Source organism: Delphinus delphis, chromosome 16 (genome assembly GCF_949987515.2).
Source record: "Delphinus delphis chromosome 16, mDelDel1.2, whole genome shotgun sequence".
NCBI lineage: Eukaryota > Metazoa > Chordata > Mammalia > Artiodactyla > Delphinidae > Delphinus > Delphinus delphis.
The window spans coordinates 11,786,967-11,807,842 of NC_082698.1; the positions used below are offsets into that span (position 1 = coordinate 11,786,967).

The 20,876-nt window shown below is 51.6% G+C and overlaps 1 protein-coding gene across 3 annotated transcripts in view; it reads right to left on the reverse strand.

Annotated features, from left to right (window-relative positions):
* GRK5 (G protein-coupled receptor kinase 5) overlaps window positions 1-20,876 on the reverse strand; it is a 224,512-nt gene that overhangs the window by 104,027 nt on the left and 99,609 nt on the right. For all 3 annotated transcript variants that reach the window (XM_060033979.1, XM_060033978.1, XM_060033980.1), the window contains exon 2: window positions 16,505-16,600. In XM_060033979.1, the coding sequence (XP_059889962.1) occupies window positions 16,505-16,600 (96 nt within the window). The remainder of the gene's footprint in view (window positions 1-16,504; window positions 16,601-20,876) is intronic.

Here is a 20,876-nt window from a genome sequence, read left to right on the forward strand (position 1 = left end):
CAGGTCTGCAAGCCGCACCTGGACCATGCCCGAGGTGATCTCCCAGCCGGACCCCAGGCTCATCCCGGCCAAAGACGGCCAGTGTGACATTCCTGCCCATCTGCCACCTTCTAAAAGGTCCAGCGGGGGAGGAGGGAGAGAGGACAGACAGCAGGGGAACGAGAAATCACCCCCGGAAAGAAGGGGAGAGACAGGTGGGCAGCGGGAAGAGCTGCCGGCTCGGAGACCTCACAGGTGATGTGAAAGGCATCCCATGACCCAGCATCACAAAGAGAAACCTGCTCCCAGACTGACGCTGCGGGTGAGGAAGCTCCAGCCACCCCTGTCCCCTGTGGCATCACCTGAGCCACGGCGTACTGCCATCAGAAGTGGTGGCCCTTTCTGGGACATTCCAGGTCCTGGGCTGGGTACTTGAGAAACACTGTCTCATTTCTCCCTGGCACACAGTAGGTAAAGGATAAACATCTGGAGGAGTGAAAGAATCTCATATCACCCGGGAAGCCCTGCCTGCTTCCCTTTGCTCTCTGCTCTCACTGCGAATGGCTGCAGGGGCTGTCAGAGATGGACATTCAATGGCTCCCTACTACCTGCAAGACAAAGACCTAATCTTCCAGGCTGGAGGCATGGATGGTGTCTCTGGCTCGACCCAGCCTCTCTTAGCCTCTTCTCACTCCTGACTTCTCTGCACAAAGCTCACCAAAGCAGTGCACCATCACCTTCCAAATGTGCCCCATGCTGTCCCACCCCCATGGGGAAATCATGGCCAACATGGTGGAAATCACAGCCAGCATGGCCTTGACTCAGGCCCAGGTTTGAATGTGGGCTCTGCTTCTTCCAGAGCTCTGTAGCTTTGAGCAGTTTATTAATCTCTCTGAATCTCTGCATCCTCGTCCATAAAATAGGAGGACTTCCCTGGTGGTCCAGTGGTTAAGACTCCGCGTTTCCACTGCAGGGGGCACGGGTTTGATACCTGGCTGGGGAACTAAGATCCCACATGCCACACGGCATGGCAAAAAAAAAAAAAAAAAAAAAAAATAGAGGCGGGGAAAACAGCCCCTGGCCCATAGGGTTCTGTAATGCTTCAATGAGTGTGTGTCTGTTAGGCAAGCAGCCTGATGTCTGGCCAGAGTAAGTGCCCAGGAAATGCTTGCTGGTTGGATGACGCTGAACCTGCTGACCCCAAAAGTCTTCCCTTTCTGCCACGACTCAGCTGGCTCCTTCCTGTCCCACACAGACGTCTCTGTCCCCCTTCTCCCCCGACCTCTGGGCACTTGGTACTAAGGACAGATATTTGACAGTTGCCCACTTCACGTGGCTGTTACCCAGCACCATGTGTGTGCTTTCTGCCCTGTCTCCCCGACCAGGGACAGCTCTTTAAGGGATGGAGCTGGCCTCACATGCCCCCTGGGGACCCTCTGCTGGGCCTTCAGAGTGAAAGCTGGACAGGGGTTTGTGGATGAGCTGGCTCTCACTCCGTGTGTCTGAACTGGTTGAGACCCCTCCTGCCTGGAGCCAGAGGGATGGGTGAGATGAGATGGCCTTTAAGAAAGGAGGTGTGGAGGGCAACCATCTGGAACCTCTGAGCCTGCTGAGAGTTAGTAAATAGAGATTTGAGGGCTAAGGGAAAAGGGTTATATCCAGGTTATGTAAAGGAAATACACGGCCCAGTCCATGCTACCAAGAGCCACTCCGGAAAGCAGCTCCCCAGATCCCTGGCACAGAATAAAGACTTAACAGATGAATGAAAGAATGAATGAATGAACAGATAAACTTAAAACCAGCAGGACCTGGCAACCACCACTCAGGGAGCCAAGAGGCGAAGCTCTGAACTGCACCAACTGTTGACAACAGTGAGATAAAGAAGAGGAAGGGGTTGAAGCGGCCACCCGTGAGCACCCACTGTGAGCCCAGCCCTGTGCAGAGCTCTCCCCACACCCGTCCCCAGGTAATCCTCGCAACACTCCTATTCCCGTTTTGCAGATAGAGAGACTGAGGATTAGGGAAGTCACATCACTTGCCAGTAAGGAACAGAGCCTGGCTCAAAACCAGGTCCCTCACACTTCATTGCTGTCTCTGTACCAAACCGACAGAGCTGGGTTAGCCCCTCCAAAGCTTTGCCCCAGTTGACCTGCCTGAGGCATATGCACAGTGCCTACAGCTGCCGGGTACTTGCAGAGCTGCTGCCACCCAAGCCTGATGATGGCGTCTCTTGGCAAAGCCGTTCCCGGCACCTTGCTCCGCCTCAAGCGGGTCTCAGCTAAAGGCGGGGAGCAGCATCACCTCTGTGTCCATCTCTGCCCACCAACCAGAGGGGGCTGGCGGGACAGCGGGCCTGGCAGCACACACCCCTTCCTCCCACTCTCCCACGCTGCCCCTTGAGTCAGAAAGGGAGAGAAAAGTGGGGTCACTGCCCTTGGAGGGGACAGTTGGACACCTCTGTCCTGAACCATTTGTGATGAAAGCAGCTACTTCAGAACGGACAAGGTGAAAGCCGTTCTCGATCCACATTTCCAGAGCCTTTTAAAAGAACTCAGAGAGAAAAATTCCACCCATCGGCAATCAATCGTTCCAGGATTTGGGAAGATTAAGGCAAAAATATCCCAGCAAGGAAAGAAAATGAAGATTCTAAAAGGGCACGGTGCAGGGTAGACACTCGTGTTGGATGCTGGGGCAACAGTGCCAGGCAGATCCAGGCTCTACCCTGTGGTCAAGTCGAGGAAGAGGCTAGTCATCAGACCGCCACAGGGTGAGGACCAAACCCAGACTAGGTCAGGTCACCAGGGAGAGCTTCCTGGGGGAAGTGACCTGCAAGGTAGAAGACCAAGGTTGAGTCAATTACCAGGCAGAGTTAGGGACGTGTGCCGGGCAAAGGCCTGGAGAAGGGAGGAAACAAGAAGGAAAGGCTGGGGACCTCCCTGGTGGTCCAGTGGGTAAGACTCCGTGCTCCCAGTGCAGGGGGCCTGGGTTCAATCCCTGGTCAGGGAACTAGATCCCGCATGCACGCCACAACTAAGACCAGGCACAGCCAAACTAACTAACTAACTAAATATTTTTTTAAAAAAGAAGGAAAGGCTGAGTCAGGGCACAGTAGGAGGGGTGAAGCTGGAGCAGTAAGAAAGGGCAGGTAAGGCAGGGCCTGGACAGCTTTGATAAGACCTTTGGAGACCTTTGGGCTCCATCCTGACCACAGTGGAAAGCTATTGAAGCAGCAGGTGGTAGCGTGATCAGATGGATGTTTTAGAAAGAGCCTCCTGGCTGTTGCGTAGAGCTTGGTAGGAAACACGTGAGCCTGGAAGGAGTTGGCAGCAACACAGGAGTTCAGGCAGGAGAAGGTAGTGCCCGGGACAAAGGGAACGGTGGAGATGGGGAGAGAGGGGCTGCCCCAAGAGAGACCGTGGAGGCAGTTACCTGGACTTGGAAGGGACTGGCTATGTACACAGGACAGGGACAGGGGTGGCAAGTCAGAGGGAAAGGGAGGATCCCGGGTCTCTGGGCAGGCACAGGGAGGGTGGTGATTGTCATCAAGATCAGACACAGAGGTGGCTTTAGAAGAAAGGGTCACACGGCCACATCGAAAACGGCCAGAATCAATCTGCAGAGCTCACTATAAAGACTTTCTACCAGTAACTCCACTGGCCACTTGATCATCCAGTACGGTAGGAAAGATTACTGGATCCCCATTTTAAAGATGGGCAAATTGAGGTTAAGCGACTTTCCCAAGGCCATAGAACCAAGAGAGGAGCACGGGAAGCTGGGTCTTCTGCCTCCCAGTCCATTGGGGATTCTACAACCATATTTCTCAATTTAAGATGATACCTGACTTTTGGGCAGGGCAACAAAAGACAGCTGGCACAATTCTCTCTCTCTAAGCAGAACAAACTATGAAAGGGCCACAGACCGGAGTGTCAACAGTGGTTATCTCACTGGCAATTTTTATTTTCTTCTTTTCAGATTCTATTTTGGAAATGTCATCAATGGGTTTATATTATTTTTGTAAAGACAAAAAGAACTAAAAGATAATTTTAAAAATAATTTTTAGGAAATTCCCTGGCGGTCCAGTGGTTAGGACTCTGTGCTTTCACTGCCGAGGCCCAGGTTCAATCCCCTGGTCGGGGAACTAAGTTCTCGCAAGCTGCAAGGCCAAAAAATAATAATAATAATAAAAATAATTTTTAAAGACAATGCAAGGACGGCACAACCGTGAAACAGAAAAAACGAACAGATGAAAAGCTGCGCTCGATTTGCATGTTTCTTGATTTTGCATTTTCCTTCCTAACACTAGCTGGGAGGGGCCGCAGAGAGAAGTCAGTTGGAGCTCATGCCCACAGGAGCCCTTTAGGGGATACATTTTTTTGGTGTTGTCCTTTTTTTTTTTTTTTAATTTGAAAGTTTATATTGGCCACAAATATCCCTCCGCCCACATTTTTTTCTTCTCACTCTCCCTTGGGTGCTAGCTCTGGGGTACTCGGAACAAGGGGTGTTTAATACGCTGAGGCAGAGGCTGGGGCAATACTGCCAAGGTGCTGCTGAACAGACAGAGCCCGGGAAATAAATTCTGTAAATAGTCTGAGCAGAGACCATCAGGAGTGTTGTCCTAGTGTCTCTTTATGGGGCAGAACTGTCATGCTCAGCCTGCTGCGGGTCGGCTGGCCTCTTGTGCTGGTCTGAGGTCCCCATTGCTGCATAAACCAGCTTGTTTTTCCCGTTTTCAGCAACAGGCCTTAAAACAGACAGAAAAGCCCTTCTCATGCCCGCGACTGCAGTGAATTGGGGCTGGCAAGCGGGGCCAAGGTGCTCACCAAACCTCGCTGGCTTTGTCCATCAGAGGCACATTTCAGGTTAATGGCATCTGCGGACGCAAGCATGAGCGGGAAACAGAACATTCCAGAGGAAGCAAGGGAGGCAGAGGTCATGGCGCAGGCTACTCGGGTTTAGCTACACGCGTCTGCCTTTAAAAAGACAGCGTGAGGGGGCTTCCCTGATGGCGCAGTGGTTGAGAATCTACCTGCTAATGCAGGGGACACGGGTTCGAGCCCTGGTCTGGGAAGATCCCACATGCCGTGGAGCAACTGGGCCCGTGAGCCACAACTACTGAGCCTGCGTGTCTGGAGCCTGTGCTCCACAACAAGAGAGGCCGCGATAGTGAGAGGCCCGCGTACCGCGATGAAGAGTGGCCCCCGCTTGCCGCAACTAGAGAAAGCCCTCGCACAGAAACGAAGGCCTAACACAGACAAAAATAAATAAATAAACAAATGTGGGATTTAAAAAAAAAAAGACAGCGTGAGGATTTCCCTGGTGGTGCAGTGGTTAAGAATCCGCCTGCCAATGCAGGGGACATGGGTTCGAGCCCTGGTCCGGGAAGATCCCACATGCTGCAGAGCAACTAAGCCCGTGTGCCACAACTACTGAGCCTGCGCTCTAGAGCCTGAGAGCCACAACTACTGAGCCTGCGCTCTAGAGTGCGCGAGCCACAACTACTGAGCCCGCGTGACACAACTACTGAAGCCTGTGCGCCTAGAGCCCGTGCTTCACAACAAGAGAAGCCACCACAATGGGAAGCCCGCGCACCACAACGAAAAGCAGCCCCCACTCGTCACAACTAGAGAAAGCCCATGTGCAGCAATGAAGACCCCATGCAGCCAAAAATAAATTAATAAATGAAAAAAAAAAAAGACAGCGTGGGCTTTCTCACCTCTGAGCAATGTCACAATGAAGTACAAAGATGCTCATCTGAACGCTAACTGTAACGGCAAAAACTAGAGGGAAAACCCCCCAAAAGTACAATATATACATGGGATAGATAGGAAGCCTTGAAAAATCAGGTTCATTGGAGGCTAATGGGAGAGGGCTTCTTTTCTTTTCTTCCTTTGTTTTTTTTAAAAATTATTTATTTATTTGGCTGCAGCGGGTCTTAGTTGTGGCATGCGGGATCTTCAGTTGCACCCTGCAGGCTCTTTTAGTTGTGGCATGCAGGATTTAGTTCCCTGACCAGGGATCAAACCCGTGCCCCCTGCATTGGGAGAGCGGAGTCTTAACCACTGGACCACCAGGGAAGTCCTGAGAGGGCTTATTTTCAAGATAACTTAAAGGAAGAATCGCCCTCAGGAAATAAATAAGCCACAGGTAGGGAAAGATCGGGGGCCTGGACCAATGCTGGGAGGAGGGCAATAGGCTAGTTCCCCACTGCCCACTGGTGTAGACACTCAACCCTCTGGATGGCCCAAGAGAACAGGAATTTTGTGTTTTGTTCACTGATGTATCCCCAATGCCTGACACTCAATAAATACGCACCTAATGGAAAAACATGAATCACGTTTATGGAGGTTTTTAATGACCTGGGAAAATATTTTTGAAATTATATTAAGAAAAAGATTAAGAAACAAAACCATGGTATGTACACAGGGAAAAAAAGCTAGAAGGAATTACATGAAAGTATTAACTAGCTATAGCTGAGTGGTAAAATTATGGGTGGCCTTTCTTATGTTTTTTAGCAAAGTAATTTACCAATTACAATGACTTGAACAATAACAACAACAATAATAAAAAGAGGGAACAAAAAAGCACCATGCAGCATGGTTTGGAAAGCAGTTAATTGTCTTGTAGACATTCCTGTGGCCTGTGGGAAGAAGTCAGCCTGGGCCTGCAGGGGTTAACCCCAAGCTGGGGTCAGGAAGGAGGGAAGGATCCACCCTCAGACTTGGTCAGATGTGGGATCCTCTAGCCCCTTGAACTTGAACTCCAGAGACCATGTGAGAAGGTGATACTAGGGGTTGGATTGTGACCCCCAAAGAAGACCCCCTAGTACTTCAGAATGTGATCTTATTTGAAAATAGGGTCTTTACAGAGGTAACTGAGTTAAAATCAGGTCATTACGGTAAACCCTAGTCCAATATGACACCAATATAACTGGTGCCCTTATAAAACGGGGAAATCTGGACAGACACAGACACAGACACGAACAAGAACGCCATGTTAAGGCGAAGATGAGATTAGGGTGATGCTTCTACACGCCAAGGAATGTTGAAAATTGCCAACAACCACGAGAAGCAAGGAGGAAAGCCTGGAGCAGGTTCTCCCTCATGGGCTCAGAAGGAAACAATACTGTCGACACCTTAACCTTAGACCTCCAGCTTCTAGAACTGCGAGACAATAAATTTCTGTTGTTTAAGCCCCCATAAATGTCTGTGGCATTTTGCTCCGGCAGCGTGAGTCGACTAACACAGTGAGGGAAAGCCTGCCTTGGAGTCAGGTCACAGGGAGACCTCGGCATGTCACTTGTCTCTCTGGGACTCAGTTTACTTACCTGGAAAATGGGAGACCTGGCCTAAAGCAGTGGGTTTCAAACTTGGTTTTCACTCTGGAATAAAATCTTACACAGGTAAAACCTTCACTCTGGAATAAAATCTTACCAAATATAAAAGGTAAAAAGAAACCCTGTTCAGATAGAAGTCTGCTCTGGATCTCTCATGCTCCCTGCAGGACAGCCTTTGAAAACCACAATCTCAGATCATCTGTAAAATCCCTATCAGTGCTCCATTCTAAGAATCTCCAAACACAAAAGCCACCAGCTAGGATCACTGAGCATCTTGCTTGCACCCAAGCCCAGGCTGGGCACCGAGGATCCAGCCCTTGCCTTCCAGTGGCTGTTCATCTTGGTATAGAGGTGAGACTAACACCCAGCAAACTAGCCAGGCCACCCTCTCCCTCGTAAGAGCTACAGCTGCAGACAGGTCACCTGATGTTCTAAATCCGCCACATCTAAATTTATCTTGCCCTCCAAGGACGAGCAGATGCTGTGCCTTATCAGAGCACGGCAAGTGGCAGAACGACATACATGACGTGCCCTTATCACCCCAAGGACGAGAATGACGTCTGTAGAAAGACTTGGCTCACCTGGCGATGAAACCAAGCGCTTACGTGCCAGCCTGGAAGGCCTGAAGAGGACCAGGTCATGCAGACCCTTGGGTGGGGTGAGACCTGTCCCAGGAGCCCATACTCCTTTCCAGACCCTGATGCGTGCCTGGCAATGCCAGGGAACCTGTAGCGCTTGAACAGGAACGAGCAGAAAAGCAGGCTGTTTTGCAGCACGGCATGGACTAGCCCCTGTCACATCTCTGGGAAAGGACCCCGGCTGCCCATTCCACTCAGTGGACATCGACGATGTGCAGGCAGGAGACCACCGTGGGCTGGATGAGGGGGACCCCGCCAGTCAGAGCGCAGAGCTGAGCAGCCCAGGAGGAGGCTGGAGACTCCAGGGATGGGGTCCAGGGTCAGGCTGAGCTGATCCAGGCTTGGGCTTCCCCCAAAGCCTTGCAGGATTGAAGGCCCTGAGACCCTACCTGCTGAAGGCAACAGGGTGGCTCCTACCTGCCAGCATCCCAGCAGAACCGGGCAGGAGCCACACAGCCACAGTCCTGCTGGATCTGCAAAGACGGAGAGACTCTGACCATCTTCTCGGAGACCACAGACTCATCAGGGGACCCAAAATCAAGTAGGAAAGAGGGCAATGGTGTCACCAATCCCACTGCCCCACTGTGGAACCAGGCAGCAAATTCCGTATTTATTCATTCAACTTTCACTTACACAAATAACTGGCCAATTCATTCTCCTTTAAAAAAAAAAAAAATCACCTTACAGATAAAGTTAATATCCCCTCTGACCTCTATGCCTTCCCCAGGGGTAACCTTTATTAGTGCTCTGGGGTGCAACCTTCCATATGTCCCTGCAAAGAAACCTACAAGGTCAGGGATCTGGGCACAGTGTGATGCCATCAGCTTCCACAGGTGTGCTGTGGGGCTGAGGGGAAGAAGGAGGGCTGAGGGCTGCAGGGATATCAGGGTGGCCTCCGGGAAGGGGAGGCCAGAGGCAGGGGCTCAAGGAAGGGTAGGTTTCAAATGATCCCAAGGCTGGAGTCCCTGGGGCACTGGACCCACGAGATGTCAGCGCAGAAGCAGTTAGCCACATTCATCGTTTGCAGCCAGTTCGGCTTCTTTGGGAAACTCTAAAGCCCTCCCCAAGGGCCTTCAGCCTTTGCCACACACCACTAGCACCATGATGATGATGGTGACAAGGATGGCTTCTTCTAGGCACTCTGCTGGCCCTCCCAACGGTTCTACCAGGTTGGTAATAGTGTCTCCCATTTGATAGACAAAGAAACGACAACCCAGAGAAATTAAGCAACCTGCCCCATGTCACACGTCTGGGAGCAGCAGAGCCACCGTTTGACCTTAATGCCAGTGACTTTCCACAAGACGACCCTGCTTCTGCGGCCAATGGTACAGCTCCTGGGCCTGTAACAATGCCCAGCACCCAGCAGGAGCTCAACACATATTTGTAGGCTGACTTCTTGTTCAAAGACCATGAGCAATGCTGGGTGAACAGTCAAAACTAGGCTAGTTCAAGGCATCTTCACATTATTACAGTATTTTGGTTTTTCTTCTTAAAGGTTAAAAGTCTCCATTTTCTTCCAGGAATCCCCCATAGCCTAGAGCTTCTGCTCCTGGAAAGAGTTAAGACTTTGGCAAGACGCTGTCCCACAAGGCAAATGAAATCTCTCCCGTCCCGTCCATCGGTGAGTGTACAGGGCACCGCGGCAGCTACTTGCTGCGAACAGCTTCCTGGTAAATGTTAGCCTCACCAGGGGGTGGGGAGGGGCCTTGATTTATTATATAGCTTTTGGACAGTTCCTACAGAAATATTGCCAAACAGTGGAATAACCAACTCTTTCACTCATACTCTTTTTTTTTTTAATGAAAGAAAAAAGCATGCAATGAGCCTGAGCTAAATAAACAAAAATGCCACATTTTTGCCCAACAGAATTTTCTGCGTCACTGAGAAATATCTGCAGACCTCAACAATCTTTTATCTTCACAATGACGTTCCAGCCTTCCAAGTTTTGGACATTCTGAGAACTTCTTTGATTTGGACCCTCTAATTATCTTACAATTAGCTTACTAACGAATGCCATTATTTGATGTTTCATCAAGCAGATATCAAAGAATGCTTCTTCTCCCACGATCTGTCTGCTCCCCTCCGGGACTGTCTAAAATCAGTTACTCATATCTGGGGCTCACACTGGAAGTAGATGCATGTGGCAAGGACTCTCTGTCTTAATACTCGTTACTGCCAATACCAGTTATGGTTTCCAGGCTGAGGAGGAGGGCAGCATCCATTCATTCAGTCACTTCATCCATCCATCATCCACCCATCCATCCATCCACCTACTCACCATGCCAACGATGGAGACCCCAAGATGGAGAGCACGTGGTCCATGCCCCCAGGGAGCTCACACAAAGAGATGCCCTGGGAGGCTCAGAGTGACGTCACTTCCTCCAGGGAAGTTCCTGACGGGTGGAAGACCCTCCACACTATTATCTAGCTTGGCAACCTGTCCCTCCATCATGGACCTTTCTCAGAATTTGTTATCACCTCTCTATTTCTGCCAGTCTCTTGGGTTCAGCCATGAATGAGCTCGGGGGGTGGGGGCAGGAATCAGGCCTGTTTCCCCAGTGCACAGCATATCTTAAGTGCTCAATAAACACTTGTTGAATAAGCAAATGAACATGCTACCCATACTTAGAAGATAAAAGAAAGAAAGAAGAGACAGAAATGTCTATCCCTCCGAGTACCTACTGAGTTTCTCTGCCGTGGGTACTGGCTGGGGGCTGATGCCAAAATGTTTATAAAGTCAATAGGATGCTGGGGAGTGGAGAGCTGCAGCTCAGGATCAGGGGCCTGGACTGTCCTGGGCAGGTCACTTCTCCTCTTGGAGCCTAACAGGCTCTGAAATTCCAACTCAGGTCTGAAAGGGGTGGCTAGACGAGATGCTCTCCAGTTCCTTGAGTCGAGAATTCCGTCAAAGCCTAACATCACTGTGAGAATTACTCCAGTTGCAGCCTCAGGGGAAACGGGCCTGGACCAGGAGCCACCAGGGCACCTGCCCCTCTGAGTTGCTCATCATCTAGTAGGGAGTGGGGGAAGGGAGACAAAGCAGATGCTTTCTAAGGTGCCTCCTAAGTCTGAACTGTTATGACTTTAAACCACTAGCTAAATTAAATGTGGGTATGGCAAGCATATGTCACAGAATTTTTAAACAGAGCCCTCGTTTCCAATATTTCACTTCATTCATTCCTTCATTCACTCTCCCAACGTGTAGTGAACCCCTATTGTGTGCCAGACACTGTTCTAGTGGTGACCCACACAAGACACAGTCAGTATTGTCATGGGACATCCAGTCCAGTAAGGGAGAGAGAAAATACACAGGTCAACAACTAAACATAGGATGACGGCAGCTGGGGGCGCAGGCCAAGAACATTAATAAACAGCACAGTGTGAAAGACAGCGATTAGAGGGCAAGTATAGTTCCTATCTAAAGGCTGGTTGGGAAGGCTTTTCTATGCAGGTGATATCTGAACTGAGACCTAAAGGCCCCCTAGAAGAAGTGTGGGGAAGAGCATTCCAGACAGAGGACAGCAGGGGCAAAGGCTCCAGGCTACAGAAAAGCTTGGGGTAGTCAAGGGACAAAAGGGCAACCAGAACGGCAAAGTGAATGGAGGAGGAGGGAGTGACTGAGACAAAGGTGAGGGCCGGATCACATAGGACAGGGTAGGAAGGGCATTGCCAAGAGGTCCATGGATAGGATTCAGGGGGTCTGTGAACTTGGATGGAGAAAAATGTCATCTCTCTCTTCACCAGCCTCTAACTGGAAATGAGCACTTCATTGAGTCACAAATGTTGACAACAACCCACAGTAATGTTAGCGGTGCTGGGACTTGTCAACGACAGAAATCTCAGACCCATTCATATCACCATCATTGCAGATATCTGGAAATATCACTTACGCTCTCACTAATTCAAAATTACAGTAGCTATTAGACCAGTTGCTGGGCCTTATTAAAGTATTCACAAGAAAGCACATATACTTCAAGATCATAACATTTTAAAGTATCTAATAACTATTTGAAAAGAACTGGTTTCCTTTGCAACCCTGCGTCTTTTATTTTCTGTATGTTAAAGCATTATTCTGAGAAGGAATCCCTAGGCTTCACGCAACGACCAAAGAGCTCATAAGCCGCGGTGAGAAGTTTGTCTTTTATTACAGGTGGGAGCAGCTGCTGCAGCGGTTTCAGCAGGGGACCCAAGGGGTGCCGTTTTCATTTCTCAGAATCCCCCTGGCTGCTGGGGGAGATGGCCTGTGGTTGTCAGGGCAGTGCTGGGGGCGAGAGGGGGTGTGGCTTTAACAGACCACTGTTCTGGCCAGTCAACAGGGTCCTTGTGGTCTCCGTCCTCCCCTCTGATCAAGAGCCTTCCCATGGGGCCCTCTGGGCCCATAAGGGCCTCATCACCCTGGCCCAAAGCCTGCTCTGGGACATCCTCCCAAAGAGCTTCAGAAAGTGAGCTCATGTGTCCACAAGAAAAATAAATGTGGCATTTGCCACTGTTTGGTTTGTATATTGGTCTAGAAAAGAAATGAGATTTTTATTTAAGAAAGCCTTCCAGCAGGACCCCAGCAGAGGCTGGGCAAACACCAGGGCGACGGACTGTAAACACACAGGAAGGCCCGAGCCCTGGGGCCGGTCCCCACGAGCTGCAGCCCCTCGGTTTATGGCGGCCTTCCTGTTTTCCCGGCCTCTCTTCACACTGCACTTATACACAGAGTCTTTTCAATCCCTCTAGGAGAACAGAAGAATTCATTTTCACACGCCAGCGTGCACGTTTCTCTCACCCTCCCAGGGGAGGGGACCCTGACAAGAGGCCCGTTTATGGACCTTGATGGACAGATGGGGATGGGGCCCATGGGGTGGAATCCACGGACATAGAAAAGCTCAGAGGCGAATCCTAGGCTCCAGGGGGTCCCCCATACCGGAAGTGACGAGGGTGCGGCTGGGCCAACTGGAAGGAGAGAGGCATTTGGGGCCCTTCTGGGGCAATGCCTGGAGGCCCCATGGGGAGCAGGGCTAGAGTGGGGGCACTGAGAGTTGGTGTCGGGGACTGAACCTCGGCAGAACTCGCTCACCTCCAAGTATCAGGATCTGTGTGTCAGAAAGGAGAGACGTGGAGAGGGAGGGAGCCCTGGGTCTCTGAGTCTGGCACTAGGATAGGTGAAAAGAAAGGTAGACAGTGAGGCGTCCACATTGCTGGAGTGAACTGTGGCCGAAGTGTGACCGTTCTGGAGGGGCCAGCTCAGCTCAGCTGTCCTTTTCCCAGGCTACTGGCTAGAGAGAACAGAGTTTTTTTTGGGGGGGGGGGTGTCTTTTCTTTTGCACCCATTGGCATCTCTGGGTAGTGAGTTTCTCCAGCACCTGGTCCCTGGGATTTAACGGAGGCAAAAAAGAAAAGCCAGGAGCCCACTGGCACACCACTCCTCACATCCTGAGATCCCAGCCAGTCTGCCTCTTCCTCCATTTTTAGGAATCTTCTTTTGTTTTCTTTTTTAAATGCTTGTTTTGTTTTTATTTTATTTATTTATTTATTTATGGCTGTGTTGTGTCTTCGTTGCTGTGCACGGGCTTTTCTCTAGTTGCGGCAAGCAGGGGCTACTCTTCGTTGCGGTGCACGGGCTTCTCACTGAGGTGGCTTCTCTTTGTTGCAAAGCACGGGCTCTAGGCGCGCGGGCTTCGGTAGTTGTTGCACAAGGGCTCAGTAGTTGTGGCTCACGGGCTTAGTTGCTTCGCAGCATGTGTGATCTTCCTGGACCAGGGCTCGAACCCGTGTCCCCTGCATTGGCAGGCCGATTCTTAACCACTGTGCCACCAGAGAGGTCCCTTTAGGAATCTTCTTATATTTTTTTATATGTGATGTCCAGAGCTCTGGACTGCCCACGGTCGGGGGGGATAGGAAACCGCATCCGCTCCACGTTGTCTGGAACTAGAAGTCCTATAGTTGACGTTTGTGTTTTCCATTTTCAAGAGACACATGAATCAAATATAGAAAAATATTAACATTTCTTTAATCCAGGTGGCAGGTACAAGAATGTTCCTCATATGACTCTCAATACTCTTCCATTTATTTAAAACACTGCAGAAGCTCAGTGTTCACTCCTTCATACCACTTCATTCATTCTTTCCTTCACTCGTTCATCCAACTATTGTGCTCCTCCTGTAAGCAGGCACCAGGCACATGGTGGTGAATTTAAAAGATCCTTCTCGAGGAGACTTTCGCACTTGAGGGGCAAACAGACATCCAATAATAACTGGGGGTGGGAGGTGGGGAGGTGGGAGGTGCCCTGACAAAAGGGCAGGATGCTTTGAAAGATCCTGGCCAGGAGCTAATTTTAATTCTCTGAGGAGGTGGCCTTCAGAGCTGGCTGGGTCCTGAGGACCATTCCAGACACCACCACCTGCAGGCAGTTAACCCAAGGCAGAGAAGCAAATGGGCTCCACCTGCCGGGCCCCTCCCAGGTGATACTGGCCCTCACGCAGTTACCCTGCCTCTCTACACAGCTCCCCACTTTGGAGGGTCCTTTCCTCCTATTTCAAGTTCTCTCTTCCAAATCAACACCTCAGAAGGGTCTCTGGGATCAGCCCTATGGCTCCGAGGTTGAGTGGGAGCCATTCCTGGGCCTGTTGAGAAAAAGCTGGGCTCAGCATCCAGGAGAGGCATGTGGTAGCTGGTGAACGTGCTCGCCCTGGACCAAGAGGATGGAGAAGAGGGTCTGGTTCCCCAGGGGTGTGCGGAGACCATGGCATCTGAGCTCCCCACCCCTCCCCACCCCTAGGCCCTACTCTCTCCAGGCCTAAAGAACCAGATGGCCCCGGGAGGGTGGCGGCAGATTCCAGGGACTCTCCTTCCTCTCCCCTCTCTGAAGGCTACTTGTGAGTCGTCAGTGGCAAAACCCTCCCCGACATCCTCCCAGCCCCAGAAGAAGAGCCCATCTTCTCTCCCCCCGCTGCCCCACGTACCTCCAGATCAAGGGCAAACTCGGGCACCCCCAACACAAGAGCGGCCCAGCAGAGTGGGAGCTGCTGTGCATTCCAGGAAGAAAGTCAAGTGCTAAGGGGAGTGGTCCCGGGCTCCAGCGAAGCCCTTCACACACCTGGTCTCACCGGACTGGGTTCACGAGCACTATTTTCAGCTGAGGAAACTGAGGCTCAGCAAGATTAAGTAGCTTGTCAGGTGGCTGGAGAGCGGGTGGGGTTTGAACCCAAGTCGGCCTGGACCCAGAGGCCCTGATCTCTTAGGCCACCTGCACTCTCAGCCCCAAGAACACCGTGGGGACTCCGACCTGAGGTTTTAAGGACGGAAGGTGGGTCTGAGGTCATTTCCCCACCACTCAGCACCCTACTTCTTCCCTGGTCACATCTGCCTTTGTGGGATGCACGTGGCTCCCTTCCACTTCATAAACACCAATTAAGGGAGCTCCTCCTCCGTGCTGGGCATGTGGGGCGCACAGAGGGAACAGGTCACCTGCTGTCACAGCACAACGGAAGGATCTGGAGGGGGGCGCCCGGCGAGAGGACTGAGCAGGCCTGGGACGGCATGTGAGTCCCACCTGGCCTGGGGAGCTGGCGGAGGCCAGGCCACGCAGAGAAGCCATTCAGAAAAGCTAAACGGCCACGAGTGGCCTCACGTCCCCCAGCAGGCGCAGGGCAGTTCACCCAGTGCCCCAGGCAGAAGTCTCAAGAGCAGCTGGGCCTGCGGAGTTCTGGGTAGCAGCATCATCTATACGCGCGCTCAAAGGATCTGAGTGTAATAAACACGGCATGGCGCATCTGTGACCTCTAGCAGTCAGGAGCCGATAAGACGCCTTCATGCAGCAAGCGGGAGTGCCCCGCCCTGGGCACGGGGGGGAAGGGCCAGGGCTCCCACCAGCACAGAGAGTCCTCATCCAGCCCCCCAGCCTCCTCACCACAGCCGTGTTCGGAGCGGGGCCGGGGACAGACCCTCCTTGTGCATTTGGCTGTGCCAGCCCCTAGGGAGACAAGCGCCCTCTGCTCTTGGAGCTGCCTGGCCGTGTGGGCGCTAAATAAAGAGGACAGGGCTGTGCACTGAGCAGGGCAGCTCCTCGGTGAGAACCCACATCCCTGGCAGCAGGGAAGGGGAGCCCAGAGGCTCACCACCCCGCCTCAGCTCCCAAAGCCTGGGGCTGCTTCCTGAGGGCAGGACCCACGGGACCCAGGAAGGAAAGGCGGAAAGCTGCGGGGGGGGGGGGGGCGCTCAGGGCCAGGTGTGGCCCACCTCCACCACCCTCCCACAAGCTGTGCAACTTTGGTCCAATTACAGAAGCTCTCTGTGCCTTGGTTTCCCCAGCTGAAAAGTGGAGTAAAATAACAGCCTCAAAGGGTAACGGGGAGATAATCCTGCCCAGCACACACCAAATACTCGACGAATGTTGGTTGCATCTTTATATCAATTAGCAAAGGCATCAGCTTGGAGCGCCTACCTGGCATCACTTTACTGCATTAATCGATTTGTACCTGACTCACCGTTCAGACGGTTCCGGTTAATGGGCCGCTTGCTCCCCTCTCCGTCCCTCCCCGTGCCCCCTCGAGGCAGGAGAGCTTACCTATGGTCCTTCGGAGGTCTTCACACTGGCTAATGTGAGGGAACTTCAGGATTTCCTTCCACTTCTTGCTTTTCCCCTTGCGCTTTCCTCCGCCCCCTGCAGAGATGGGGGAGAAAGATGGGGAGCTGATGCTGGTGTTGTCCAAGGCTCCAGAGCCTGTGTCCCAGCCCAGTGAGCCTGTGCACGGCTTCCTGGCTGGGAGACAGGGACACGCCCCCTCCCCAGTCGGCATCAAGCCTATGTGTTCTTCCCGCAGGCTCGCCCGGGCCTGGGCCCCCGCCACCACCAGCAGCAGCGGTCCCTCCCATCCTCCACGCCTGCACCCACACTGGGCACCCTGTTCTTCCTCGGCGTCTCCCACGGCTGTGCAGCCCTGCCGGGTGCCTGGTGTTCGCCCCAGACTCGACCACAACCTTCCGATGGCAGGGGCCAGGCCTGTCGGCCTGGGAAATCCTGGTGAAATGGATTCACAAGCGGGTGGACTGCAGCCCCCTCACCACCTCATTTTACCCCTTGTTTCCCGGGGAGAGTCCCCATCCCCAGCTGGAGGCCAGGTGTCGGGGACAAGGACTTCAACTCCCACCTGTCCTGGGTAGCCCCTTCTTCTCCCGCCTCACGAACCCCAGGGTCTCAGGGGATGCATTTCTCAAAACTGGGAGGACTCCTGAAGGACCCCCGTCAGGCCTTGCATCCTGCCCAGTGTGCACACGTAATGAACACGCACACGCTAGGGACACACACATGCAATGGATATGCACACATGATAGACATACAAACACAATGAACACACATGTAACAAACACACACAATGAACACGTACATGCAATGAACACACGGAGCTACCTAAGGCGCACACACAGGTGTTCCCATCAGCCCTGCCACACCTTATCCGTGGACAGATGTCAGAACGCTCAGGTGTGCAAACGGCAAGGGGGGGCCGACTCCAGCCTACGTGTCCCTGAGCCCACCACTATTTGGAACTTGGACCTGGAGGCATCTCTGTGTCACGTGGCCAGGACCGCGCCAAGAACCTGAGATGCCATCGTCTGCCCACTGCCCCCAGAGTGGCCCTTAAATTCCACTGGTCAGTGACTCACCAAAGATCACATAGTCCTTTAGGTCCCTCAGCGTCTCAGAATTTTAAGGGCTTCTTATCCCCCTTCACGTGATCACCACCTCAAATACCCACGAAGTTTGGGGCCAGTTAAAGAGACGCCAGATCTTGGCCAGGCCCTCAGCACCCCGGGATGCTCCCCCCAGCCTCTGACCCCCAGAGAGGGTCTGGGCAGGGCAAGGCCCCTTTCTTCAGCCAGCCAACCCAGGGACACCCGGAGGAGCTCGGATCTGGGCCCGCCCCTGGTCCAGCGTATGCCGGCGCTGCCACAGAGCTGATCTCAATAAAGGGAGATTCCCAACTCATCCAACTGCCCTGCAAAGCTGAGGCCACCTTCCTGAACAGCAAGTGGGTGGGCTTCTGAGGATGGGACCAGGACCCCCACCCGGGGGGCCAGGAAGGAGGGGAGGGAGCTGACGGCAGAGGCCCAGGACACGGTCCATTTCCCAGCTCTCTGCTCGTTCTGTCTTCAGCCCAGCCAACCAGCCCCAGCCCCCTCTGCTCAAGCCTCCACAAAGGTCAAAGGCCCCAGCTTCCAAGGAACAAAACAAATGTGTATGGGGCTCACGTTGTAGCCAGACACTGTTTGAACATTATCTTACTTAATCCTCAGAATGACTTGTGGAGGAGGAAATCACTGGGCATATCACAGATGTAGAAACAGACGTCCGACGTTGCGTAACTCACCAGTGGATGGCCTGTCCGACTCCACTGTGCTCTTTGCTCCAGCGGCACCAACACACCATCACACGTCCACACACACCTCACAGCCCTTCTGCTGCCCTGCCCTGGTCCCCGCTCTAACTCTCCCAGGCATAACTATTACCATTGCCACTTGACAGACAAGGAAACTGAGGCACAGGGAAGAAAGAAGCAAGTCACCTATAGCCTCACAGCTCACAAATGGCAGGGCCAAGACCCCAGCCTGAGCAGAATCCAGACCCTATAGGCATTCACGCTCACCCTTCTGTCTATAAAGCTCCCTTTCGGGAGCACCGAAAGCAAAGGAAGCTCCCAGGTATCAAAGAGGAAGCTGGCATCGGACCTCAGAAGTGATACGGCGTCCGGTAGGAGGAAACAGAACTCAAATCTCTCCAGCTGAGGCCCAAGCCACCGGGAAGAGACGCCACCCCAGGCCCGAGGCCTGAAGAGCTGCTCTGTTGGACCCACGTGTGGCTTGTTGGTTTGTTTGCCTGTTCATTGAACCCGGTGTCAAGATTTAAACATGGAGATGTTACATATGAATCCAGATTTGGGACTTCTCTTCCTGCATTTCTCTTCCAGGATGAGCTGGAGCTGGGCGGCGGCTGCCCTTGTGAACAGGACAGTGGCCTCCAGTCGGCAGCTGGCCCGGCCCCTGTAAAGGTTAGTTACGTGCATCCCCCGGGGAAGAGTCGCCGTCTCGAGAAATCAGCCAAGTCCGATGCTCCCATCCCCATCAGCTCTGGCTCTGAGGCTTAAAAGGGCCATTAGAACTCATCCAACCATAAACAAGACCAAAAGACAACCCTCAGAATGGGAGAAAATATTTGCAAATGAAGCAACTGACAAAGGATTAATTTCCAAAATTTACAAGCAGCTCATGCAGCTCAATAACAAAAAAACAAACAACCCAATCCAAAAATGGGCAGAAGACCTAAATAGACATTTCTCCAAAGAAGATATACAGACTGCCAACAAACACTTGAAAGAATGCTCAACATCATTAATCATTAGAGAAATGCAAATCAAAACTACAATGAGGTATCATCTCACACCAGTCAGAATGGCCATGATCAAAAAATCTAGAAACAATAAATGCTGGAGAGGGTGTGGAGAAAAGGGAACTCTCCTGCACTGCTGGTGGGAATGTGAATTGGTTCAGCCACTATGGAGAACAGTATGGAGATTCCTTAAAAAACTACAACTAGAACTACCATATGACCCAGCAATCCCACTACTGGGCATATACCCTGAGAAAACCATAATTCAAAAAGAGTCATGTACCAAAATGTTCATTGCAGCTCTATTTACAATAGCCAGGAGATGGAAACAACCTAAGTGCCCATCATCGGATGAATGGATAAAGAAGATGTGGCACATATATACAATGGAATATTACTCAGCCATAAAAAGAAATGAAATTGAGCTATTTGTAATGAGGTGGATAGACCTAGAGTCTGTCATACAGGGTGAAGTAAGTCAGAAAGAGAAAGACAAATACCATATGCTAACACATATATATGGAATTTAAGAAAAAAAAAATGTCATGAAGAACCTAGGGGTAAGACAGGAATAAAGACACAGACCTACTGGAGAACGGACGTGAGGATATGGGGAGGGGGAAGGGTGAGCTGTGACAAAGCGAGAGAGAGTCATGGACATATATACACTACCAAACGTAAGGTAGATAGCTAGTGGGAAGCAGCCGCATAGCACAGGGAGATCAGCTCGGTGCTTTGTGACCGCCTGGAGGGGTGGGATAGGGAGGGTGGGAGGGAGGGAGACGCAAGAGGGAAGAGATATGGGAACATATGTATATGTATAACTGATTCACTTTGTTATAAAGCAGAAACTAACACACCATTGTAAAGCAATTATACCCCAATAAAGATGTTAAAAAAAAAGAAAAGAAAAAAAAGAACTCATCCAGTCTGCACCCCCTGTGCCCCCATTGATTCCCACACTATTTGTTCCCAGATCTGGCTGGGATTAAGCCCTTTTGTGTGTGTGGTAAAATATACATAACAGAAAATGTACCATTTTAACCATCGGTAGGTGTGCAATTCAGTGGCATTAAGCACATTCACATTGTTGTGCAACCGTCACCACCGTCCATCTCCAGAACTCCATCAGCCCAAATGGAAACTCTGTACCCATCAAACACCAGCTTCCACTCCCTTCTACCCCTGGCAACCACCTTTCTACTTTCTGTCTCTCTGATTGGACTACTCTAGGGACCTCACGAGTGACATCATACAAGATGTGCTCTTTTGTGACTGGCTGGTTTCACTTAGCATGATGCCTTCAAGGTACATCCATGCTGTAGCAAGTGTCAGATTTCACTCCATTTTAAGGCTGAATAATACTCCGTTGTGTGCATACAGCACATTTTGTTTAGTTATTTGTCTGTTGATGGATACTTGGGTTGTTTCCACCTTTTGGCTATCGTGAATACTGCTGCTCTGCATATCTGAGTCCCTGCTTTCAATTCTTTTGGGTATTTGCCTAGGAGCAGAATTGCTGGATCATATGGTAATTCTATGTTTCCCTTTTCTG